We start from the raw sequence: 25,704 nt of genomic DNA, 5'->3' as shown, positions 1-25,704 counted from the left end.
GGCCATGAGGTTGCTGATTGTGCTGGAGTGCAGTTCCGCTGCTGTTGATGGCCCACAGCACCTCATGGATGGCCAGTCTTGAGTTGCTCGATGGGTTCAAGCTCAGTCTAATTTAACACGGTGGTGGTGCCATATTACAGGATGGAGGACAGCCTCAATGTGAAGACAAGACTTTGTCGGTTTAAGGACCCGGCCAGCTGTAGTGGAACTATCAAACCACGCTTGGTGATGGAGACCCAGAGTACACCTTGGCACCCTCAGTGCTTCCTCCAAGTGTTGTTCAACATGATTTACCAGCTGAGCGAGTGCAGTATGTTTCCTGGTCTGTTTTACGATGAGAGTTCATGGGTTTGGAATCAACGTCCGAAAGATGTGCATTGGCCGTGCTAAATTCTCCCTCAGTGTGACTGAACAGGTGCCGGAGTGTGTGGCGACTGGGGGATTTTCACAGTAACTTCATTGCAGTGTTAATGTAAGCCTACTTGTGACTAATAACTCTTATCTTTGTCAGGTTTTCTGAAGTCCGTTCCCCAGTAATCTCTGACTTTTACAATAAGCTAACCAGGAACGTGAGCGGTTCAGAGAAGGACAGGAGAATGTTGAAGGTTAATGTTGATGGGGGGGGGGTGACTGCACCAGGCATGAAACAGGACAAACAATCCAGCCATGGGTATCTCCGGTTTAATATATATTCAACAATCAAATACAAAATGCACAGTTAAAATTACATACATACTCTCTGAACAAAGTGACAGGCGCGTGTGAAAGGATCTCAGGGTTTCAGCGGTGACTGCTGGGCACTGCTCTGATCAGACACTTGCAGAGAGAGGACACAGTGTGGAGCTCACGTCCTGTCTCCTTCCAGCCGCTCAGCAAACTCTCCTTGTCGTACTTGTTGAGTCGGTTGCTGCAGAGACTCAGCTCTCTGAGCTTTGCTCCGATGGCCGCGGAGTTTGCTGGTCCCTGGACTGAGGAGCCTGGAGGACGGAGGGAGTAAACGGCTGATTAGAGCATTCTCCCAGAGCAACCCAGCAACGCAGGCCAATTCTCACCACCCTCCTGACTCGATTCAAATAGATGAACAGGACCAGTGTGCCCATGGCAAGGCTGCTCGGTGTTACCCAGTGTCCCTGAGCTCGTGGGTTCAAGGCACACTTGAGAACTGAGTGTATAATAAGTCCGAGTGTCTCAGGGTCACAGAGCTCTGGTTCAGCACTGCACCTGGGGCATTCCAAACCTCCTGGTGATAACACAGCGAGGTTCCACACACCCGGGCATGGCTCTCTAACCCACCTGAAACATTGAGGTACTGCATTCCACTACTCCGCTCTCGCACAGCTCCAAGCAGCATTTCCACACCGACCGTGCTTATCCCGGGATTGGCTGAAACGTCCAGAGAGACCAGGGACGGACACAGCAACAGACACCTGGAGAAAGTCAAACAGAGAAACACGACCTTACCATTCTGTACTCTGTATCTAACTCGGTGCTGTCCCTGTCCTGGGAGTGTTTGATGGGGACAGTGTAGAGGGAGCTTTACTCTGTATCTAACTCGGTGCTGTCCCTGTCCTGGGAGTGTTTGATGGGGACAGTGTAGAGGGAGCTTTACTCTGTATCTAACCCCGTGCTGTACCTGTCCTGGGAGTGTTTGATGGGGGACAGTGTAGAGGGAGCTTTACTCTGTATCTAACCCCGTGCTGTACCTGTCCTGGGAGTGTTTGATGGGGGACAGTGTAGAGGGAGCTTTACTCTGTATCTAACCCCGTGCTGTACCTGTCCTGGGAGTGTTTGATGGGGGACAGTGTAGAGGGAGCTTTACTCTGTATCTAACCCCGTGCTGTACCTGTCCTGGGAGTGTTTGATGGGGGACAGTGTAGAGGGAGCTTTACTCTGTATCTAACTCGGTGCTGTACCTGTCCTGGGAGTGTTTGATGGGGGACAGTGTAGAGGGAGCTTTACTCTGTATCTAACTCGGTGCTGTACCTGTCCTGGGAGTGTTTGATGGGGGACAGTGTAGAGGGAGCTTTACTCTGTATCTAACCCCGTGCTGTACCTGTCCTGGGAGTGTTTGATGGGGGACAGTGTAGAGGGAGCTTTACTCTGTATCTAACCCCGTGCTGTACCTGTCCTGGGAGTGTTTGATGGGGGACAGTGTAGAGGGAGCTTTACTCTGTATCCAACTCGGTGCTGTACCTGTCCTGGGAGTGTTTGATGGGGGACAGTGTAGAGGGAGCTTTACTCTGTATCTAACTCGGTGCTGTACCTGTCCTGGGAGTGTTTGATGGGGGACAGTGTAGAGGGAGCTTTACTCTGTATCTAACTCGGTGCTGTACCTGTCCTGGGAGTGTTTGATGGGGGACAGTGTAGAGGGAGCTTTACTCTGTATCTAACTCTGTGCTGTACCTGTCCTGGGAGTGTTTGATGGGGGACAGTGTAGAGGGAGCTTTACTCTGTATCTAACCCCGTGCTGTACCTGTCCTGGGAGTGTTTGATGGGGGACAGTATAGAGGGAGCTTTACTCTGTATCTAACCCCGTGCTGTACCTGTCCTGGGAGTGTTTGATGGGGGACAGTGTAGAGGGAGCTTTACTCTGTATCTAACCCCGTGCTGTACCTGTCCTGGGAGTGTTTGATGGGGGACAGTGTAGAGGGAGCTTTACTCTGTATCTAACCCCGTGCTGTACCTGTCCTGGAGGTGTTTGATGGGGACAGTGTAGAGGGAGCTTTACTCTGTATCTAACCCCGTGCTGTACCTGTCCTGGGAGTGTTTGATGGGGACAGTGTAGAGGGAGCTTTTACTCTGTATCTAACTCTGTGCTGTACCTGTCTTGATTACAGATTTGTTAGTGTTCGGGTTCCCAGGAATCAGTCTGTGTCACTAACAAACTGGTATTTGCTGCCCTCAGTTTGATAATAGAACGGTTTGCTCGACTATGTTTCACAGAAACATAGAAAACAGGAGCAGGAGGAGGCCATTCGGCCCTTGCAGCCTGCTCCACCATTCATTTTGATAACGGCTGATCATCCAACTCCATAACCTGATCCCGCCTCCCCCCCCTATCCTTCGATCTCTTTCACCTCAAGTGCTTCCTCCAACTGCTTCTTGAAAACATTCAATGTTTTTGCCTCAACTACTTACTGTGGTAGCGAATTCCACAGGCTGTCCACTCTCTGGGTGAAGACATTTCTCCTAATCTCTGTCCTAAACGGCCTACCCTGTATCCTCAGACTGTGAGCCCTGGTTCTGGACACCCCCACCATCGGGAATATCCTTCTTGTCAGAATTTTGTAAGTCTCTTCCTTTGTAAGGAAGGTTTTCAAAGCTTGCAGAGGGATTTGGACCAACTAGAAAAATGGGCTGAAAAATGGCAAATGGAATTTAACGCAGGCAAGTGTGAGATATTGCACATTGGAAGGACAAACCAAAGTAGAACGTACAGGGTAAATGGTAGGACTCTGAAGAGTGCAGTTGAACAGAGGGATCTGGGAATACAGGTACAGAATTCCCTAAAAGTGACATCACAGGTGGATAGGGTCGTAAAGAGTGCCTTTGGTACATTGGTCTTTATAAATCGGAGTATCGTGTATAAAAGTTGGAGTGTTATGGTAAGGTTATATAAGGCATTGGTGAGGCCGAATTTGGAGTATTGTGTACAGTTTTGGTCACCTAGTTACAGGAAGGATGTAAATAAGATTGAAAGAGTGCAGAGAAGGTTCACAAGGATGTTGCCGGGACTTGAGAAGCTGAGTTACAGAGAGAGATTGAATAGGTTGGGACTTTATTCCCTGGAGCGTAGAAGATTGAGGGGAGATTTGATAGAGGTGTATAAGATTTTGATGGGTATAGATAGAGTGAATGCAAGCAGGCTTTTTCCGCTGAGGCTAGGGGAGAAAAAAACCAGAGGGCATGGGTTAAGGGTGAAAGGAGAAAAGTTTAAAGGGAATATTAGGGGGGGCTTCTTCACGCAGAGAGTGGTGGGAGTGTGGAATGAGCTGCCGGATAAAGTGGTAAATGCGGGGTCACTTTTAACATTTAAGAAAAACGTGGACGGGTTCATGGATGAGAGGGGTGTGGAGGGATATGGTCCAAGTGCAGGTCAGTGGGACTAGGCAAAGAATGGTTCGGCACAGACAAGAAGGGCCAAAAGGCCTGTTTCTGAGCTGTAATTTTCTATGGTTCTCTATGAGATTCCCCCCCCTCCACTCTTCTGAACTCCAGTGAAAACAATCCTAACCTCGTCAATCTCTCCTCATACGTCAGTCGTTCCATCCCAGGAATCAGTCTGGTCAGTCTCTGTACTCCCCCCACAGCAAGAACATCCTTCCACAGATAAGGAGACTAAAACTGTGCACAATATTCCAGGTGCAGCCTCACCAAGGCCCTGTATAATTGCAGCAAGATATCCCTGCTCCTGTACTCGAATCCTCGCACTCTGAAGACCAACACACCATTTGCCTTTTTTACCGCGTGCTGCAGCTGCACGGTGACCTTCAGTGACTGGTGCCCGAGGACACCCGGGTCCCGCTGCACATTCCCCTTTCCTAATTTATAGCCGTTGGGATAGTAATCTGCCTTCCCGTTTTTGCTCCTGAAATGGATAACCTCACTTTTATCCACATTATACTGCATCAGCCAATCGTATGCCCACTCACTCAGCTTGTCCAAATCACACTGAAGCAACTCTGCATCCTCCTCACAGCTCACCCTCCCACACAGCATCGTGGCAGCTGCAAATGTGGAGATATTACATTCAGTTCCTTCATCTAAATCATTAATATATATCGTGAAGAGCTGGGGTCCCAGCACTGATCCCTACGGTATCCCACTAGTCATTGCCTGCCATTCGGAAAAAGACCCGTTTATTCCTACTCTTTGTTTCCTGTCTGCCAACCAGCTTTCTGTCCCTCTCAATACACCTCCCTCAATCTCATGCATTTGAATTTTCCACACTAATCTCTTGTGTGGCTCTTTGTTGAAAGTCTACTGAAAGTCTAGATAAATCACATCGACTGGCTCCCCCTCATCAACTCTACTCGTTACATCCTCAAAGAATTTTTAGTAGGTTTGACAAGCATGATTTCCCTTATACTCTTCACAAACCTACAGAAACTTTTAGTCCGTTTTTATGTTCCCCACAAGCTTACTCTCATACTCAATTTCCCCTTCTTAGTCAATCCCTTGGTCCTCTATTGCGGAATTCTACACTGCTCCCAATCCTCAGGCCTGTTGTTGTTTTCCTGGTTGATTTGTTTGCCTCTCCTTGGCTTTAACACCATCCCTAATTTCCCTGATAAACCATGGTTAGGCCACCTTTCCCGTTTCACTCTCTCCAAGAGACGTCAGTGAACCAGATCACAACAATCTGACATCATTAACAGGATCAGCCCAGTATTTCCGGATTTTGCAATGAATTGGATTTGGGGCGGGGGGGTTAGTGGGGTAATGGATTAGTAACCCAGAGACCCAGGTTAACACTTTGGGGACCTGGGTTCAAATCCCACCACGACAGCTGGGCAGCGATGCCCATGTCCCATGAGTCAAGAGGAAAAATTATCCTTCCCTGGTCTGGCCTACACGTGACCCCAGAGCCACAGCAAGGTGGTTGACTCTGAACTGTCCTCTGAAACGGCCGAGCGAGATACTCAGTTCAAGGGCAGTTAGGGATGGACAATAAGTGCTGGCCCAGCCAGTGACGCCCGTGTCCCACGATGGAATTGCAATCCTCCAAGCCGCTGGGGTGGAAACTAAACTCTCAATCTCAGGAATTATTAACCCAGTAATGGAGCACAGTGTGAGCGATAGCTGAGTTGGTTAGAGACTGGTACAGAATAACACTAACAGCATGGCTTCAATCCTCATTCTGACCAAGATTACACTGGATCTCTGATATGAAGGCGAGGAAGACTTTCGCCTCGCAGAGCCCTGAGGTGTTCTTCATCAATATTTGTTTGCAGACGTGGGGACACCCAAACTGAGAGGGAAGGTGTGAAACATAAAGATAAGTTACCTGGAGAGATCCCGGACAGAATCATCAGTCAGGCGATTGCCGGAGAGGTTAAGGTGAGTCAGACTGCAGTCGTCCTGAACACAGGTATCAGAGAGAGACATTAAACAATTATAGACTTAATAAATGATAGGAGTTTAACAGGACAAAGGTGAGTAAATCTAATAAATAACATTAGCAAGACTGCGTCTCCTTTCAGCTGTTCAGGGCTCACCTGGGACAGGTACCTGGCGAGGTGCTCCATTGTTGGCGTGTCACCATGGTTACCGACTATGGCTGCAATGTCCAGGTGAGTGACTGTGCGATGAGGCAGGCTCTGCAGAATCAGCTCCGCTCCCACTGAACCCAGAGCATTGTGGGACAAGCAGAGCGTCTTCAGATGCACAGCACCTTGACAAAACATAGAAAACACCAGTGAGGCCAAACCGGGGGGAGGGGAGGCACACAGGCAGAGGCACGCAGAAACGTGTCCCCACACCCGCCCTCCTGTTTCCACTGCAGCACTGCTCCCTCGGACACACACACGCAGGCCGGCGCGCACACACACAAAGCAGGCGCGTGCACACACACACACAGGCCGGCTCTCGCACACACACAGGCCGGATCTCGCACACACACACACACAAGCAGGCGCACACACACACACAAGCAGGCGCACACACACACACAAGCAGGCGCGCACACACACACAAGCAGGCGCACACACACACACAAGCAGGCGCACACACACACACAAGCAGGCGCACACACACACACAAGCAGGCGCACACACACACACAAGCAGGCGCGCACACACACACAAGCAGGCGCGCACACACACACAAGCAGGCGCGCACACACACACAAGCAGGCGCACACACACACAAAGCAGGCGCGTGCACACACACAGGCTGGATCTCGCACACACACACACACAAGCAGGCGCACACACACACACAAGCAGGCGCACACACACAAGCAGGCGCGCACACACACAAAGCAGGCGCGTGCACACACAAAGCAGGCGCGTGCACACACACACACAGGCCGGCTCTCGCACACACACAGGCTGGATCTCGCACACACACACACACAAGTAGGCGCACACACACACACAAGCAGGCGCACACACACACACAAGCAGGCGCACACACACACAAGCAGGCGCACACACACACAAGCAGGCGCACACACACACAAGCAGGCGCACACACACACAAGCAGGCGCACACACACACAAGCAGGCGCACACACACACAAGCAGGCGCACACACACACAAGCAGGCGCACACACACACAAGCAGGCGCACACACACACAAGCAGGCGCACACACACACAAGCAGGCGCACACACACACAAGCAGGCGCGCACACACACACAAGCAGGCGCGCACACACACAAGCAGGCACACACACACACACACAAGCAGGCACACACACACATACACAAGCAGACACACACACACAAGCAGGCACACACACACACAAGCAGGCGCACACACACACAAGCAGGCGCACACACACACAAGCAGGCGCACACACACACAAGCAGGCGCACACACACAAGCAGGCGCGCACACACACACAAGCAGGCGCGCACACACACAAGCAGGCACACACACACACACACACACACACACAAGCAGGCACACACACACATACACAAGCAGACACACACACACAAGCAGGCACACACACACACAAGCAGGCGCGCACACACACACAAGCAGGCGCACACACACACAAGCAGGCGCACACACACACAAGCAGGCGCACACACACACAAGCAGGCGCGCACACACACACAAGCAGGCGCGCACACACACACAAGCAGGCGCGCACACACACACAAGCAGGCGCACACACACACACAAGCAGGCGCACACACACACACAAGCAGGCGCACACACACACACAAGCAGGCGCACACACACACACAAGCAGGCGCACACACACACACAAGCAGGCGCGCACACACACAAGCAGGCGCACACACACACAAGCAGGCGCACACACACACACAAGCAGGCGCGCACACACACACAAGCAGGCGCACACACACACACACAAGCAGGCGCACACACACACACAAGCAGGCGCACACACACACACAAGCAGGCGCACACACACACACAAGCAGGCGCACACACACACACAAGCAGGCGCACACACACACACAAGCAGGCGCACACACACACAAGCAGGCGCACACACACACACAAGCAGGCGCACACACACACAAGCAGGCGCACACACACACAAGCAGGCGCACACACACACAAGCAGGCGCACACACACACACAAGCAGGCGCACACACACACACAAGCAGGCGCACACACACACACAAGCAGGCGCACACACACACAAGCAGGCACACACACACATACACAAGCAGACACACACACACAAGCAGGCACACACACACATACACAAGCAGACACACACACACAAGCAGGCACACACACACACACACACACACACAAGCAGACACACACACACAAGCAGGCACACACACACACACACACACACACACACACACACACAAGCAGGCACACACACACACACACACAAGCAGGCACACACACACATACACAAGCAGACACACACACACAAGCAGGCACACACACACACACACAAGCAGGCACACACACACACACACACACACAAGCAGGCACACACACACATACACAAGCAGACACACACACACAAGCAGACACACACACAAGCAGACACACACACAAGCAGACACACACACAAGCAGACACACACACAAGCAGACACACACACACACACACAAGCAGGCAGACACACGGTGGGCAGGGATCATATGATAACTCTTGCAGTGCAACACAGTGAGAGTTGGGAAGCAGCAACCCTCACCAATAATATCACCGAGCATCATCTCTCTCGGGCTGCTGCAGAAGGAACAGGATTTGGACACAAGATTTCCTGATTAGTCTTTATTCCAGTTGATTTCACATTGCAACATGAAACTCACTCGCTGTGGGTTGCCAGGCGAGAGAGCAGAAGCACTCGATTGGTGCCTGCAGGAAAATCTATCAAAATTCAGGAAACATGTACATTAATCACATACATTGCTACACAGGGTGGCATGGTGGCACAGTGATTAGCACTGCTGCCTCACAGCACCAGGGACCCGGGTTCGATTCCCGGCTTGGGTCACTGTCTGTGCAGAGTCTGCACGTTCTCCCCGTGTCTGCGTGGGTTTCTTCCGGGTGCTCCGGTTTCCTCCCACAGTCTGAAAGACGTGCTGGTTAGGGTGCATTGGCTGTGCTAAATTCTCCCTCAGTGTACCAGCACAGGTGCTGGAGTGTGGCGGCTGGGGGATTTTCACAGTAACTTCATTGCAGTGTTAGCGTAAGCCTACTTGTGACTAATAAATAAACTTTAAAGCTCTCCCTCCTGCACTGCCAGACGGGTTAAACCGATCTTACTTTTCATGGCGTCTGTCAGTAGCAGGCGGTGCTGCTGCAGGAACCTGGCGCTGAGGCCACAGGCCTGGAGTTTGAGCGTGCTCAGTAGAGGGCAGGATCGGATCAGGGAGGCGATGAGCTGGGAGCTGCCGTTCCCCAAAGGATTGAGGCTGAGGTTTAACTCCTCCAAACCCTGAAACACAAGAACCATCGAGTCATTCATAAGCTCATAAAATACAGGAGCAGAATTAGGCCCATTCGGCCCATTGAGTTCGCTCCGCCATTCGATCATGGCTGATATGCTCCTCATCCCCATTTTCCTGCCTTCTCCCCATAACCCTTCAACCCATTACCAATTAAAAATCTGTCTAACTCCTCCTTAAATTTACTCACTGTCCCAGCACCCACCGCACTTTGGGGCAGTGAATTCCACAGATTCACAACCCTTTGGGAGAAGTAGTTTCTCCTCAACTCTGATTTAAATTTGCTGCCCCTTATCCTCAGACTAGAATGCCCCACCAGCGGGAGCATCCGCTCCACGTCTATTTTATCCATATCTTTCATCATCTTGTGTGCAATTTTGGTCCCCTTATTTAAGAAAGAATATATTAGCTTTGGAGGCGGTACAGAGAAGGTTCACCAGGTTGATACCGGAGATGAGGGGGTTAGCTTATGAGGAGAGATTGAGTAGACTGGGCCTGTACTCTTTGGAGTTTAGAAGGTTGAGGGGCGATCTTATAGAGACGTATAAGATAATGAAGGGGCTCGACAGGGTAGAAGCAGAGAGATTCTTTCCACTTACAATGGAAACAAGAACTAGGGGGCATAGCCTCAAAATACGGGGGAGTCAATTTAGAACAGAGTTGGGGAGGAACTTCTTCTCCCAGAGGGTAGTGAATCTTTGAAATCCTCTGCCCAATGAAGCAGTAGAGGCTACCTCGTTAAATCTGTTCAAGTCACAGATAGATAGATTTTTAACCATTAAGGGAATTAAGGGTTATGGGGAGCGGGCGGGTAAGTGGAACTGAACCCACTATCAGATCAGCCATGATCTTATTGAACGGCGGAGCAGGCTTGAGGGGCTAGATGGCCTACTCCTGCTCCTATTTCTTATGTTCTTATACCTCAATTTGATCTCCCCTCATTCTTCTAAATTCCAAACAGTATAGTACTAAACTGTTCAATCTCTCTTCATACGACAAACCCCTCATCTCTGGGATCTCATCTCTGGGATCTCATCTCTGGGATCTCATCTCTGGGATCTCATCTCTGGGATCTCATCTCTGGGATCTCATCTCTGGGATCTCATCTCTGGGATCTCATCTCTGGGATCTCATCTCTGGGATCTCATCTCTGGGATCTCATCTCTGGGATCACTCCACAGAAACTCTCCAGGTTTCTCCGCTTGTCAGATACCCCCCGAAAGCTGCTTGTCCAGGAAAGGGGGTGAACCTGACCGTGCTGCTTGATGTTTTTGAAGAGGGGCGAATGTGCTGAGGGTCAGTGAGAGGAGAATTGGGGGAACACCGTGCTGGAGGGTTGACACTCTGAGAATGTTGCCATGACGATGTGACTTGTGCGGCAGTAGATCATTCTGGAATTTCACTGGCAGGCCAAACGTGTACCCAACTGTTTAAAAATGACTTTTTACAGGCAAGAAACGATGCTGACTAAAGATAGCTGCTACAAGTCACCTGACACTGCCAGATTGGCTTCTGGAAGGTTCCGATATAGAAACACCATTTAGATTTCATAATTTGAACGGAGACAGAGCAAGCTGCTTTAAAATGCAAGGGAATATTCCAAGGCAAGCCCTCGGGAAGCGCGAAGAGAGAGAGAGACAGATAGTTCTGAGAACACAGAAACATATCTCAATTCCGTCTAAGGGGGCGACATTAAAATGCAAAGTACTGGAGATTAAAACAATGGCTGGTCACAGACAGACCTACCCAAAATCTCTCGGGAAATACACAATGGGTGAAGTATTTCAAGAGCAGGCTTGCAGAAAGATTGCAAATGACACAGGGAGTATCAAAGATGGTTTTCAGAGGAAGAACCAGGCTGAAAAGCTGCACTCTCTGCCCCTCGACAGGAAGCAAAGGGTGTGTCACCTGATTCGGGAAGTCAACTATCAGAAATCTACCAGCGAACCGAGATCTTCTACATCGGATCACATCCAATAAAACAACTAACATAAAACACTGCAACATTTTAAATCTACACCTCATGGAAAATCAGAGGACATTAAACTATATATCACTTTACCTTTTTTTGTTGTACTCTAACTCTACATATTTCTGATATGCGTGTGTGTAAGCGTGTTTGTGTGCACGCATGTGCATGTATGCGAGTGTGTGCATGTACGTGTATGCGTGTGCATTCATATGCGTGTGTCAAAGAGTGCATGTGTGTGCATGTCAAAGACTGCCTGATGGCCACATGCTTGATGTCGCATTTGTAATTCTGGTTTATTAATTAATAAATTTGCTTATACTTTGGCTCAAGAAAACCTCCTTTGATTGGCTTCATATTGCTCACAGCTTAAACAATTGAACAGACTGGTTTGGAAAAGGCACGTACTTATTGGAAAGGAAAGTTAAAACCTGTGTTGTGACTGGGTGAGGAGGGTGTATACAGAGGAGCCAGCTCGAACTCTCTCACCTGATCGGAACAACATGCCCGTCAAACACCGAGCTCAGTACCATGGGTGCAAGGTTCGAGCCGTAAGCTGGAGTTTGCTCCGTTAGTCGGAAGGTCAGAGCCTCACCTGTATCTGTGTGTGCCACCTGCCAGGCAGCCTTGAAGCAGGAAGCTTCATGGGGTGTGAAATGTCTCATCAGCCCTTGCTACAAACACACTTGACTTATTATTCAACAGTTACCCCCCCCAACCCTGCATCGAGGGAGTACAACTGTGAAATTTATGGATGATACAAAATTTGGGAACACAGTATATAGTGAGGGCAGTAGCAGACTTCAGAAGGACAGAGAGAAACAGATGAAATGGGAGGTATTCCAGATGTAGTTTAATGTGGAAAGTGCGAGGGAACGTACTTTGGGAGAAACGAGATGGAGAGGCAGTATAATGTCAAAGTTACTGTTTTAAGGATAGAGCAAAAGCAGAGGCCGTGGGTTGGCTGGGCAGGGGGGCGGTGGGAGAGAGGAGGGGGAGTGTGTGTGTGTGTGAGTCTGTGTTGAGTTGAGTGGACGATTAAAGTTTGTGTACTGTGTGTCTTTGTAAATAGAGTTACTGGGCACAGAAGCAGGAAAGTTAATGCTGAACCTTTCTAAAGTTCTGGTTTGGCATCAACTCGAGAATAGTGTCCAGCTCTGATCACCACCCTTCAGGAAGGATGTGACGGACACTGAGGGTGCGGAGGAGATTGACCAGAGTGGTTCCAGGGATGAGGAATTTTAGTTACAAGGTTCAGGTGGAGAGACTGAGGTTGTTCTCTTTGGAGCAAAGGTGACTGAGGGGAGATTAGATAGAGATGTACAAGATTGTGACAGGTTTCGATAAGGGGTAGACAAGAAAACATGATCACATTAGTTGTTTGTACAAGGACTATGGGGACAGATTTAAACATAGAAGATAGAAGCAGGAGGAGGCCATTTGGCCCTTCGATCCTGCTCCCCCATTCATCACGATCATGGCTGATCATCCAACTCAATAGCCTAATCCTGCTTTCTCCCCATAACCTTTGATCCCATTTCCCCCAAGTGCTATATCCAGCCGCCTCTTGAATACATTCAATGTTTTGGCATCAACTACTTCCTGTGGTAATGAATTCCACAGGCTCACCACTCTTTGGGTGAAGAAATGTCTCCTCACCTCCGTCCTAAATGGTCTACCCTGAATCCTCAGACTGTGACCCCCCCCCCGGGTCTGGATTCCCCCACATCACAAACATTTGGGTGGGAGATGCAGGGAGAGTGTGAGGAACATCTTTTTTTATGCAGTGAGGGGCAATGATCTGGAACTTGCTGCCCACCAGGGTGGTGGAAAGAGTTATTGATTTCAAAAGGAAAGCGGATGGGCGCTTGAAGGAAATAAACCTGTGGGTATGGCGGATCGAGTGGGGGAGCGGCACTGACTGGATTACTGGGGAGATGGCAAGGCCTCGAGGGGAAGAACAGCCACCTTCTGTGACAGGAATGACTCGATGCCACTTGGAATTTTTAAAGGTTCTTGGTTAGGCTGGCTTCAGCTGGAGCACGGTGTCCGGAGAGAGCACAGGAAAGATTCTTTACCTGTTCAGGGGATGTGGCTGTCGCTGGCTGGGCCAGCATTTATTGCCCATCCCTACTTGCCCCTTGAACAGAGTGTCTCATTCGGCCATTTCCGAGGCCAGTTAAGAGCCAACCACATTGCTGTGGCTCTGGGGTCACATGTAGGCCAGACCAGGGTAAGGATTTCCTTCCCTAAAGGACATTAGTGAAATAGATGGGTTTTTACAACAATCGATAATAGTTTTTATGGCCATCATTAGACATTAATTACTGGAATCGAGAACTATCACGTGGACAGCGTGTAAATTGTTATTTAAGGGAGAAAAGGTTAAGGGGAGAGAAACTGATCCATTGTATCTGCGTTTGTTCACCCAGTGTTACTAACCAGCCTTTTCCCCGTCAACTCTGAAAATTCTCCCTCTCCAGATAACTCCAATTCCCTCTCGAATGCCTCGATTGAACCTGCCTCCACCACACTCCCAGGCTGTGCGTTCCAGATCCTAACCACGTGCTGCGTATAAACTTCCCCCTCATGTCTCCATCGCGTCTTTTAACAATCACTTTCAATCTGTGCCCCTCATTCTCCATCCTTTTCCGAGCAGGAACAGTTTCTCCCGATCGACTCTGTCCAAACCCCTCATGATTTTGAACATCTCTATCAAATCTCCTCTCAGCCTCTTCTCTCCGAGGAGAACAGTCCCAACCTCTCCAATCTACCCTCATAGCTGGAGTTTCTCATCCCTGGAACCATTCTTGTAAACCTCTCTTGCTCTCTCTCCAGTGTGTTCAGATTACAGGGAGAGACGGTTTCTATGTGTGGGTCAGTCCAGAACAAGGGGACTTCAGTAGAAGATGTCACTGACAGCTCAAATCAAGCATTCGGGTGAGATAGCGTCACAGAGGCAGTGGTGGAAATGTGGAACTTGCTGTTGGAATGGCTGAAGCAGATCACTGATGGTGCGTGGGGAAGAGTTTAGAGGAGATGTGCGACGCAAGTTTTTTTTAACACTGGAACGCGCTGCCCGGGGAGGCAGTGGGAGCAGGTACGATAGCGGCTTTTAAGGGGCAACTAAATGAATACATGAATAGGATGGGAATGGAAGGATACGGACTCCGTAACTGCATACGGTTTTAGTTCAGTCGGGCATTATGATCAGCGCAGGCTTGGAGGGCCGAAGGGCCTGTTCCGGTGCTGTATTGTTCTTTGTATTTAAGTGGGATACAAGTGGGAGCATGATGGATACAGAAAGCTGAAGGGGATAGATCCGGAGGGGAAGGTGGGAAGAGGATTGAGTGGAGTATAAACACCAGCTCGGGCTGAATGGCCTGTTTCTGTGCTTTAGAATCAAAGTTCCATCTTTCTCCCACTGCTGTAAAACTCAACACAGAATCTTCAAACTACACAACAAGTCTTTAGCCATCCAGTTCAGGTGTGAGCGTGCTAACAGCATCGACAAGTTAACTCCAAACAGGCAGTGTGTACACTCACTGGAAAGGGGGGCTCCGTGGAGGCTGCACGGGCCTCACTGAGCTTCTTCAGGCCTTCGTATGTGATCTGATTGGATGAGAGGTCGAGCAGGGTCAGCTTGGGCATGGTCACCAGGCTGGCCAGAAGCTCCTCCATGGCATCATCACCAAGGCGGTTGGCAGCGAGGCAGAGCTGCCGGGTGCTGGTCTGCAGTTTGAGAGCCCGCAGGATGGGTGTCAGCTGCTCCTTGTTCAAGGACAGGTTGGATAACCGGAAGCAGGTACTGTTCTCCTGGGTCTCACACGCCCTCAACACCAGCCCGTTGACAGCTACAGACAGGGAAACATCCCAGAGAGACACAAACAATAGAACGTCACACAGAGACAACAACTGATAAACCATCACAACAAGCCTCACTGCAACGCTGAACAGACACAGCTCACACCAATATCCACAAAGATTCTCAGGACAGGTAATTAAAACACGGGAGGGGGGACGGGGAGGGGGAGGGGGAGGGATTGTGGCGACTCGGGGATTTTCACAGTAACTTCATTGCAGTGTTAATGTAAGCCTTACTTGTGACTAATAAATAAATAAACTTTGCATCAGTCTTCACGGTGGAAGGCATCAATAATATTCCAAAAATACTAAATAATCAAGGGGCAAATGGAGAGGGAGAAATAACTACAATAATTATCACTGGAGAAAAAGTACCAGGGAAACTAATGGGGCCAAAGGGTGAGGTGTCCCCTGGATCTGGTGGGTTGCATCCCAGGATATTAAAGGAAGCAGCTACAGAGATAGTGGATGGTAATAATCTTCCAAATATCCTTAAATTCTGGGAAAGTCTCAGGGGATTGGAAAACTGACAAACTAACACCCTTATTCAAGAGGGAGAGGAAAGACAGGGAACTATAGGCCAGTTAGCCTAACATCTGTCATTGGGACAATGTGAGAGTTAATTATAAAGGATGTAATAGCAGAGCTTTTAGAAAGACATCAAATAACCAAGCAGAGACAGCTTGGCTTCATGGAGGGGGAATCACACCTGGAAAATTCATTCAAATTCTTTGAGGTGGTAACGAGCAGGATAGATAAAGGGGGACCAGTAGATGTGATATGCTTGGATTTCCAAAAAGCATTCGATAAGAAACCACACAAAAAAGCTAATTACTAAAATAAGAGCCCATGGTGTTGGGGGTAGTATATTAGCATGGATAGAGAATTGGCTAACTGATAGAAGAGAGAGCATTAAGACAGAGGGACATTTTCAGGATGGCAACCTGTAACTAGTGGAGTAGCACAGGGATCAGTGCTGGGACGAAAATTATTTGCTATGTATATTAATAAGTTGGACAAGGGAAGTGAACGGTAATTATAACGGGTTAGGTTGATTGGCCATGCTAAAATTGCCCCTTAGTGTCCTGGGATGCGTAGATTAGAGGGATTAGTGGGTAAAATATGTAGGGATATGGGGGTAGGGCCTGGGTGGGATTGTGGTCGGTGCAGACTCGATGGGCCGAATAGCCTCTTTCTGTACTGTAGGGTTTCTATGATACTATGGCCAAGTTTGTGGATGAGACAAAAATAGATGTGAAGGCAAATGGTGAGGATGACACACAGAGAATTTACAGAGGTAGATGGACAGGTGAAGTGAGTGGGTAAAAACTTGACAGGTGGAATATAATGTAGGTAAATGTGAAGTTATGCACTTTGGTTGGAAGAATAAAGGAGCTGAATGTTATTTAAATGGAGGAAGACTCAGAAAGCTGTTGTAGAGAGGGATTTGGGAGTCCTCGTGCATAAATCACAAAATGCTAACATGCAAGTTTAGCAGGTAATAGGGAAAACAAATGGAATGTTGGCCTTTATATCAAAAAGGAATGGAGTTTAAAAATAGGGAAATCTCACTGAAGCAAATAACACTCTTATTCCAAAACGGAGGGAAATAGAAAACACCCTTTATTTCACACCTAAAACTATACGAGGCACTGGTTAGACCGCACCTGGAATACCGCAAACAGTTCTGGTCCCCTTATCGAAGGAAAGATAAACTGGTATTGGAGGCAGTCCAGGGAAGGTTCACTAGGCTGATCCCAGGATTGGAGGGATTTTCTTATGAGGAGAGGTTGAGTAGGGTGGGTCTGTACTCATTGGAGTTTAGAGAAATGAGAGGTGACCTTATTGAGAAATGCAGGATTCTCGGGGGGCTTGAAAGGGTCGATGCTGAGAGGTTGTTTCCAATTGTGGGAGAGTCTCGGACCAGAGGGCAGAATCTCAGAGTAAGGGGTCACCCAGTTAAGACAGAAACGAGGAGGAATTTCTTCTCTCAGTGCATAGTGGACCTGAGGAATTCTTTCCCGTAGAGGCTGGGTCATTATGTTCAAGGCGGAGATAGACAATTTTTTTAATCGGTGAGGGAATCGAGGGGTATGGGGGTAAGGTGGGAAAGTGGAGTTGAAGATTATTATTTCAGATCAGTCATGATCATACTGAGTGGTGCAGTCAGACTCAATGGGCTGAATGGCCTACTTTTGCTCCTACATCATTGAATACATGAGAAGCCAGAATTGGAGGTGCAAAGATGACGGCAGATCCTTCTGGAGAGAGTTACAGAGATCATCAGTAAATGGGAACAGGCTGTTTGGTTTCTCTCCTTACCCAGTGCCAGGCTGTCACAGGCCCTCTTGTATCTGTCAGTGAGAGGAGGCAGATCCCAGGACAACACCTCCGCCAAGACCTAGCAATGAGAAATGGGCCCAAGCTTCATTTCACCATCAGCTCAAAGATCAGAGTAACAAGACACACAGCACAGGAAACAGTATCTAACGGGATCAAACCCAGCGCTGTACCTGTCCTGGGAGTGTTTAATGGGGACAGTGTAGAGGGAGCTTTACTCTGTATCTAGCCCCGTGCTGTACCTGTCCTGGGAGTGTTTAATGGGGACAGTGTAGAGGGAGCTTTACTCTGTATCTAACCCCGTGTTGTACCTGTCCTGGGAGTGTTTGATGGGGACAGTGTAGGGGGAGCTTTACTCTGTATCTAACCCCGTGCTGTACCTGTCCTGGGAGTGTTTGATGGGGACAGTATAGAGGGAGCTTTACTCTGTATCTAACCCCATGCTGTACCTGTCCTGGGAGTGTTTGATGGGGACAGTGTAGAGGGAGCTTTACTCTGTATCTAACCCCGTGTTGTACCTGTCCTGGGAGTGTTTGATGGGGACAGTGTAGGGGGAGCTTTACTCTGTATCTAACCCCGTGCTGTACCTGTCCTGGGAGTGTTTGATGGGGACAGTGTAGAGGGAGCTTTACTCTGTATCTAACCCCATGCTGTACCTGTCCTGGGAGTGTTTGATGGGGGCAGTGTGTCTCTAGAACATAGAACATTACAGCGCAGTACAGGCCCTTCGGCCCTCGATGTTGCGCCGACCAGTGAAACCGATCTAAAGCCCCTCTAATCTACACTATTCCAATATCATCCATATGTTTATCCAATAACCATTTAAATGCTCTTAATGTTGACGAGTCCACTACTGCTGCAGGCAGGGCATTCCACGCCCCTACTACTCTCTGAGTAAAGAACCTACCTCTGACATCTGTCCTATATCTATCACCCCTCAATTTAAAGCTATGTCCCCTCGTGCTAGCCAACACCATCTGAGGAAAAAGGCTCTCACTATCCACCCTTTCTAATCCTCTGATCATCTTGTATGCCTCTATTAAGTCACCTCTTAACCTTCTTCTCTCTAACAAAAAAAAACTCAAGTCCCTCAGCCTTTCCTCATAAGACCTTCCCACCATACCAGGCAACATCCTGGTAAATCTCCTCTGCACCCTTTCCAATGCTTCCACATCCTTCCTATAATGCAGTGACCAGAACTGTACGCAATACTCCCAAGCGTGGCCGCACCAGAGTTTTGTACAGCTGCAACATGACCTCATGGCTCCGAAACTCAATCCCTCTACCAATAAAAGCTAACACTCCATACGCCTTCTCAACAACCCTATCAACCTGGGTGCTAACTTTCAGGGATCTATGCACATGGACACCGAGATCTCTGTTCATCCACGCTACCAAGTATCTTACCATTAGCCCAGTACTCTGTATTGCTGTTACTCCTTCCAAAGTGAATCACCTCACACTTTTCCGCATTGAACTCCATTTGCCACCTCTCAGCCCAGCTCTGCAGCTTATCTATGTCCCTCTGTAACCTGCAGCAACCTTCCGCACTGTCCACAACTCCACCGACTTTAGTGTCATCCGCAAATTTACTAACCCATCCTTCTATGCCCTCATCTCATCCAGGTCATTTATAAAAATGACAAACAGCAGTGGCCCTAAAACAGATCCTTGCGGTACACCACTAGTAACTGAACTCCAGGATGAACATTTCCCATCAACCACCACCCTCTGTTTTCTTACAGCTCGCCAATTCCTGATCCAAACCACTAAATCACGCTCAATCCCATGCCTCCGTATCTTCTGCAATAACTTACTGTGGGGAACCTTATCAAACACTTTACTGAAATAATTCTGTATCTAACACTGTGCTGTACCTGTCCTGGGAGTGTTTGATGGGGACAGTGTAGAGAGAGCTTTACTCTGTATCTAACCCCGTGCTGTACCTGTCCTGGGAGTGTTTGATGGGGGACAGTGTAGAGGGAGCTTTACTCTGTATCTAACCCCGTGCTGTACCTGTCCTGGGAGTGTTTGATGGGGACAGTGTAGAGGGAGCTTTACTCTGTATCTAACCCCGTGCTGTACCTGTCCTGGGAGTGTTTGATGGGGACAGTGTAGAGGGAGCTTTACTCTGTATCTAACCCCGTGCTGTACCTGCCCTGGGAGTGTTTGATGGGGACAGTGGAGAGGGAGCTTTACTCTGTATCTAACCCCGTGCTGTACCTGTCCTGGGAGTGTTTGATGGGGGCAGTGTAGAGGGAGCTTTACTCTGTATCTAACCCCGTGCTGTACCTGTCCTGGGAGTGTTTGATGGGGACAGTGTAGAGGGAGCTTTACTCTGTATCTAACCCCATGCTGTACCTGTCCTGGGAGTGTTTGATGGGGGACAGTGTAGAGGGAGCTTTACTCTGTATCTAACCCCGTGCTGTACCTGTCCTGGGAGTGTTTGATGGGGGACAGTGTAGAGGGAGCTTTACTCTGTATCTAACCCCGTGCTGTACCTGTCCTGGGAGTGTTTGATGGGGGACAGTGTAGAGGGAGCTTTACTCTGTATCTAACCCCGTGCTGTACCTGTCCTGGGAGTGTTTGATGGGGGACAGTGTAGAGGGAGCTTTACTCTGTATCTAACCCCGTGCTGTACCTGTCCTGGGAGTGTTTGATGGGGGACAGTGTAGAGGGAGCTTTACTCTGTATCTAACCCCGTGCTGTACCTGTCCTGGGAGTGTTTGATGGGGGACAGTGTAGAGGGAGCTTTACTCTGTATCTAACCCCGTGCTGTACCTGTCCTGGGAGTGTTTGATGGGGGACAGTGTAGAGGGAGCTTTACTCTGTATCTAACCCCGTGCTGTACCTGTCCTGGGAGTGTTTGATGGGGGACAGTGTAGAGGGAGCTTTTCTCTGTATCTAACCCCGTGCTGTACCTGTCCTGGGAGTGTTTGATGGGGGACAGTGTAACCCAGTGTTGAGACAGTGTTCTTAGCTCTTACCTCCTCGTTGCTCTGTAGAACGTGGACGATTGGGTCCTGTGGGGCGAGCAGTGCTCCTTCCTTCTTCAGTGAGAGTTTGGGCCGCAGTCCACAAGTCTGGTAATATCGCTGGGCAGCCTGTTCAGCCAGCCAGGACACCGTACGCAGCTCACTGTCCCTGTAGAGAGGAGAGGAGATTCCAGTCACCGCGGAGAGGCTTCGAGGGGGTTTCAGGTGTCATTGGGGCTTCGGACTGGAATGAGGAGTGGGCCAGAGCCTATGGGGAGAGAGGCAGCTTCCCCATTCCAGAGGACAGTATTTCAAAAAAACTAACTGCTTCACCAATGTGATTTCTTGTTGGTGTTGAAGTAAGTTTCGCAGTTCCCCAGTTCAGGTTCGCTGCCCTGTTCTGTGCATCACCCACATCGAACCACAAAAAGACACTCACTTGGTCAGCCCAGACTGTGCACAGTTCACGTCTGTGTCTCAGGGACAGAATATACATACACTGGGGCTGGAGCGGTGTTAACACCAAACACCCGGGCCTGGTTTCTCTAGAACAGAGCTGTAGGCCTTCATCATTCAGAGAGAGTTTGATCGGGCAGACGGAGAGAATGCTTTCCCATTTGTATGAACACAGAACTCAGGGTCACAAATATCAGACAGTCACTAATAAACCCAAAAGGGAATTCAGGAGAAACTTCTTTACTCAGAGTGGGGAGAATGGGGGACACGCCCCCACGGGGAGTGGGGGAGAATGGGGGACTCGCTCCCACGGGGAGTGGGGGAGAATGGGGGACACGCCCCCACGGGGAGTGGGGGACTCGCTCCCACGGGGAGTGGGGGAGAATGCGGGACTCGCTCCCACGGGGAGTGGGGGAGAATGGGGGACTCGCTCCCACGGGGAGTGGGGGAGAATGGGGGACACGCCCCCACGGGGAGTGGGGGACTCGCTCCCACGGGGAGTGGGGGAGAATGCGGGACTCGCTCCCACGGGGAGTGGGGGAGAATGTGGGACTCGCTCCCACGGGGAGTGGGGGAGAATGTGGGACTCGCTCCCACGGGGGAGTCGGGGAGAATATGGGAACTCGCTCCCACGGGGAGTGGGGGAGAATGTGGGAACTCATTCCCACGGGGAGTGGGGAGAATGGGGGACTAGCTCCCATGGGGAGTGGGGAGAATGTGGGACTCACTCCCACGAGGAGTGGGGGAGAATGCGTGACTCGCTCCCACGGGGAGTGGGGGAGAATGTGGGAACTCATTCCCACGGCGAGTGGGGAGAATGCGGGACTCGCTCCCACGGGGAGTGGGGTAGAATGCGGGACTCGCTCCCACGGGGAGCGGGGGAGAATGTGGGAACTCATTCCCACGGGGAGTGGGGAGAATGGGGTCTCGCTCCCACGGGGAGTGGGGGAGAACGTGGGAACTCGCTCGTGGGGAGAATGTGGGAACTCGTTCGTGGGGAGAATGGGGGACTCGCTCCCATGGGGAGTGGGGGAGAATGTGGGAACTCGCTCGTGGGGAGAATGTGGGACTCACTCCCACGAGGAGTGGCGAGAAGATGGGACTCACTCCCACGAGGAGTGATCGAGGTGAATAATGTGGATGCATTGAAGTGGGAAGCTGGACAAACGCGAGGTATAAAGGGATATAGAAGGATATGAGAGAAGCTTTTGTGGAGTATCAGCTACACAAAAACATTTCCCTCACAGGCACTGCTCTCCCAGACAGACTGCGTTCCTGAACTTGCTACTTACCTGTGTGGTATTGGGATCAGGAAGATGTTATCCTGAACTCTGACCCTCACTCTGATTGACGGAGGCATCACTGAATTGACAGACAGTGTAAACTGTTCAGCTGAGATCTGGTGAGAGACAGAGATTCATAGATTATCGAGCAGAGAGCTGTTAACTACCGAGAACCGGAGTGGATCGATAGATTACCGAGTAGAGAGCTGTTAACTAGCGAGAACCGGAGTGGATCGATATCTTACTTACTTATTAGTGTCACAAGTAAGGCTTATATTAACACTGCAATGAAGTTACTGTGAAATTGCCCAGTCGCCCACACTCCGGCGCCTGTTCGGGTTACACTGAGGGAGAATTTAGCACGGCCAATGCACCCTAACCAGCGCGTCTTTCAGACTGTGGGAGGAAACCGGAGCACCCGGAGGAAACCCACGCAGACACGGGGAGAACGTGCAAACTCCACACAGACAGTGACTCAAGCAGGGAATCGAACCCGGGTCCCTGGCGCTGTGAGGCAGCAGTGCTAACCACTGTGCTACCTGGAGAGGGTCGATAGATTACTGAGCAGCGACCTACAGGATTGAAGGATTACAGACTGTGACCCTCTGACTTCCAAAGGTGCTGGATAGGATGGAAGGTTTATTGAACAGAAAAATAGCAAGCAAGTAGACAGAGTGAACAGAAGGCCGGGGTGGGGTGGGGGACCGGGAGGATGGAGGGACCAGGTGGGGGAGGGGGAGGTGGGTGGAGGGAGAGGTGGGTGGAGGGAGGGACGGGAGGAATGTGTTGTCTCCTCAGGATCATTGTGATGAGCTGAGGGTTGTGAAATGGGAAGAATTTGATTTATTACCGCTGAATTGGCGGGTGCTGTTGGTTGGTTAGCTGTGTGGATGAGCTCAGACGTGCGAGCGCCAGATGTGTGAGGAACAGATGTGCTGGCGATTATCTTTGCCTTGCCCATGTTGGTTCGGGTCCTCCCCACGATCGCCCTGTCCACTATCTGGGTCATTCGCATCTGCCTCGATCTCTTCTTCTGCAGTGACAGTCTCTGACCGGATTCTGGGAGCTCAGAGCCTGGACACAGCTCATCCTCACTGCTGTGCCCATTATCCTCTGGCCCAGTGACACTGTCCAGCCAGCTGTGCTCCCGCGCTCGCTTCTTGGTCCGGTTGCTGCCCAGGTCATCCTCCAACCAGCTGTCCTCCACATACTCGCTGGCGGGGATCAGTGCCGATTTTCCTGTGGGTACTTCTGTGTTTTGGGAAGTCTCTGCTAAAGCTTGGGATAAAATCCTGGATTTTGCACTCCCTAAATTCCGGATGGCCCTCCTATAGGCGGACGTCCCAACACTAGGAATGTCCAAATCACGATCCTGCTCTGTCCTGGGAGGATGCCACTCACTCGCTTCTTCCTGACTCCAGCTCCCGTCAGTCACCAGAGCTGCCAGGTCACCAGTGTGAGCGGGTGACCTCTGCCCTAGGACCCTGTGTCGTTTTGTCACTGGCTGGAATGAATCAACAGTGACATCCTCTTCAGAGGATACCTCCTCACCGAGGGGGGGACAATCCAGCCGGTTTCGAGTCCTCACTTGGGTACTACATACCGGAGAGGTGCCAGAAAGATCGGCACCGCTCTGAGAAGGCACTCGGTTCACCCTGCCCTGGGGTAGAGGAGCTGTGCCTGATGTCTGCCGGATCCGACATAAACCTCCCGAATCCCCCGGATCCTTTCTGTTCTCCACATCAACAGGATGAGAACTGGAAGGAGGGACACACAATTCCAATGGTGCAAGTGACTGCGAACTTTCCGAATCAAACAGGTCACTTTCTCGAAGATCCTGAACAGGCTGCACTCCTGAACAGAGGAATAAAAGCAAATAATAATCTTTCACAAATAGGAACAGAGTAAAGCTCCCTCTACACCATCCCCACCAAACATTCCCAGGACAGGTACAGCACAGGGTTAGATACAGAGTAAAGCTCCCTCTACACCATCCCCACCAAACACTCCCAGGACAGGTACAGCATGGGGTTAGATACAGAGTAAAGCTCCCTCTACACTGTCCCCCATCAAACACTCCCAGGACAGGTACAGCATGGGGTTAGATACAGAGTAAAGCTCCCTCTACACCATCCCCACCAAACACTCCCAGGACAGGTACAGCACAGGGTTAGATACAGAGTAAAGCTCCCTCTACACCATCCCCATCAAACACTCCCAGGACAGGTACAGCACGGGGTTAGATACAGAGTAAAGCTCCCTCTACACCATCCCCACCAAACACTCCCAGGACAGGTACAGCATGGGGTTAGATACAGAGTAAAGCTCCCTCTACACTGTCCCCCATCAAACACTCCCAGGACAGGTACAGCATGGGGTTAGATACAGAGTAAAGCTCCCTCTACACCATCCCCACCAAACACTCCCAGGACAGGTACAGCACAGGGTTAGATACAGAGTAAAGCTCCCTCTACACCATCCCCATCAAACACTCCCAGGACAGGTACAGCACGGGGTTAGATACAGAGTAAAGCTCCCTCTACACCATCCCCACCAAACACTCCCAGGACAGGTACAGCATGGGGTTAGATACAGAGTAAAGCTCCCTCTACACTGTCCCCTATCAAACACTCCCAGGACAGGTACAGCACGGGGTTAGATACAGAGTAAAGCTCCCTCTACACTGTCCCCCATCAAACACTCCCAGGACAGGTACAGCATGGGGTTAGATATAGAGTAAAGCTCCTTCTAAAGTTTATTTATTTGTGTCATAAGTAGGCTTACATTATCACTGCAGTGAAGCTATTGTGAAAATCCCCTAGTCGCCACACTCCGACGCCTGTTCGGGTACACTGAGGGAGAATTTAGCATGGCCAGCACATCCTTCGGACTGTGGGAGGAAACAGGAGCACTCGGAGGAAACCAATGCAGACTCCACACAGACAGTGATTCAAGCCGGGAATTGAACCCGGGTGCTTACCACTGTGCCACCCATGCTGAAAGCTTTTGATGGGGTGGATACAGGCAGATTGTTTCCTCTCTCAGGGAAGAGGCTATTGATATGAGTTAGTCACCAATCTCTCATTCAGAGGGCCAGTGCAGACACAATGGGCCGAATGGCCCTTAACAATTCTGTATTTCCAATCAATGCAATGGGGAATTCAGGAGAAATGTCTTTACCCAGAGAGTGGGGAGA

The 25,704-nt window shown here is 50.1% G+C and overlaps 1 protein-coding gene across 2 annotated transcripts in view; it reads right to left on the bottom strand.

Annotated features, from left to right (window-relative positions):
• Window positions 1-664: 664 nt before the first annotated feature.
• Window positions 665-25,704, bottom strand: part of tonsl (tonsoku-like, DNA repair protein) — a 97,950-nt gene continuing 72,910 nt past the window's right edge. For both annotated transcript variants that reach the window (XM_078204026.1, XM_078204025.1), the window contains 10 exons: window positions 23,359-24,362; window positions 22,518-22,624; window positions 20,782-20,938; window positions 17,777-17,855; window positions 15,137-15,444; window positions 9,440-9,611; window positions 6,219-6,394; window positions 6,008-6,081; window positions 1,294-1,427; window positions 665-977 (listed from right to left, as the gene is read on the bottom strand). In XM_078204026.1, the coding sequence (XP_078060152.1) occupies window positions 781-977; window positions 1,294-1,427; window positions 6,008-6,081; window positions 6,219-6,394; window positions 9,440-9,611; window positions 15,137-15,444; window positions 17,777-17,855; window positions 20,782-20,938; window positions 22,518-22,624; window positions 23,359-24,362 (2,408 nt within the window). In that variant the 3' untranslated portion in view covers window positions 665-780. The remainder of the gene's footprint in view (window positions 978-1,293; window positions 1,428-6,007; window positions 6,082-6,218; window positions 6,395-9,439; window positions 9,612-15,136; window positions 15,445-17,776; window positions 17,856-20,781; window positions 20,939-22,517; window positions 22,625-23,358; window positions 24,363-25,704) is intronic.

The sequence above is a fragment of the Mustelus asterias genome, unplaced genomic scaffold (genome assembly GCF_964213995.1).
Source record: "Mustelus asterias unplaced genomic scaffold, sMusAst1.hap1.1 HAP1_SCAFFOLD_253, whole genome shotgun sequence".
NCBI classification, from domain to species: Eukaryota; Metazoa; Chordata; class Chondrichthyes; order Carcharhiniformes; family Triakidae; genus Mustelus; species Mustelus asterias.
This window is presented reverse-complemented; position numbering and strand designations above follow the sequence as displayed.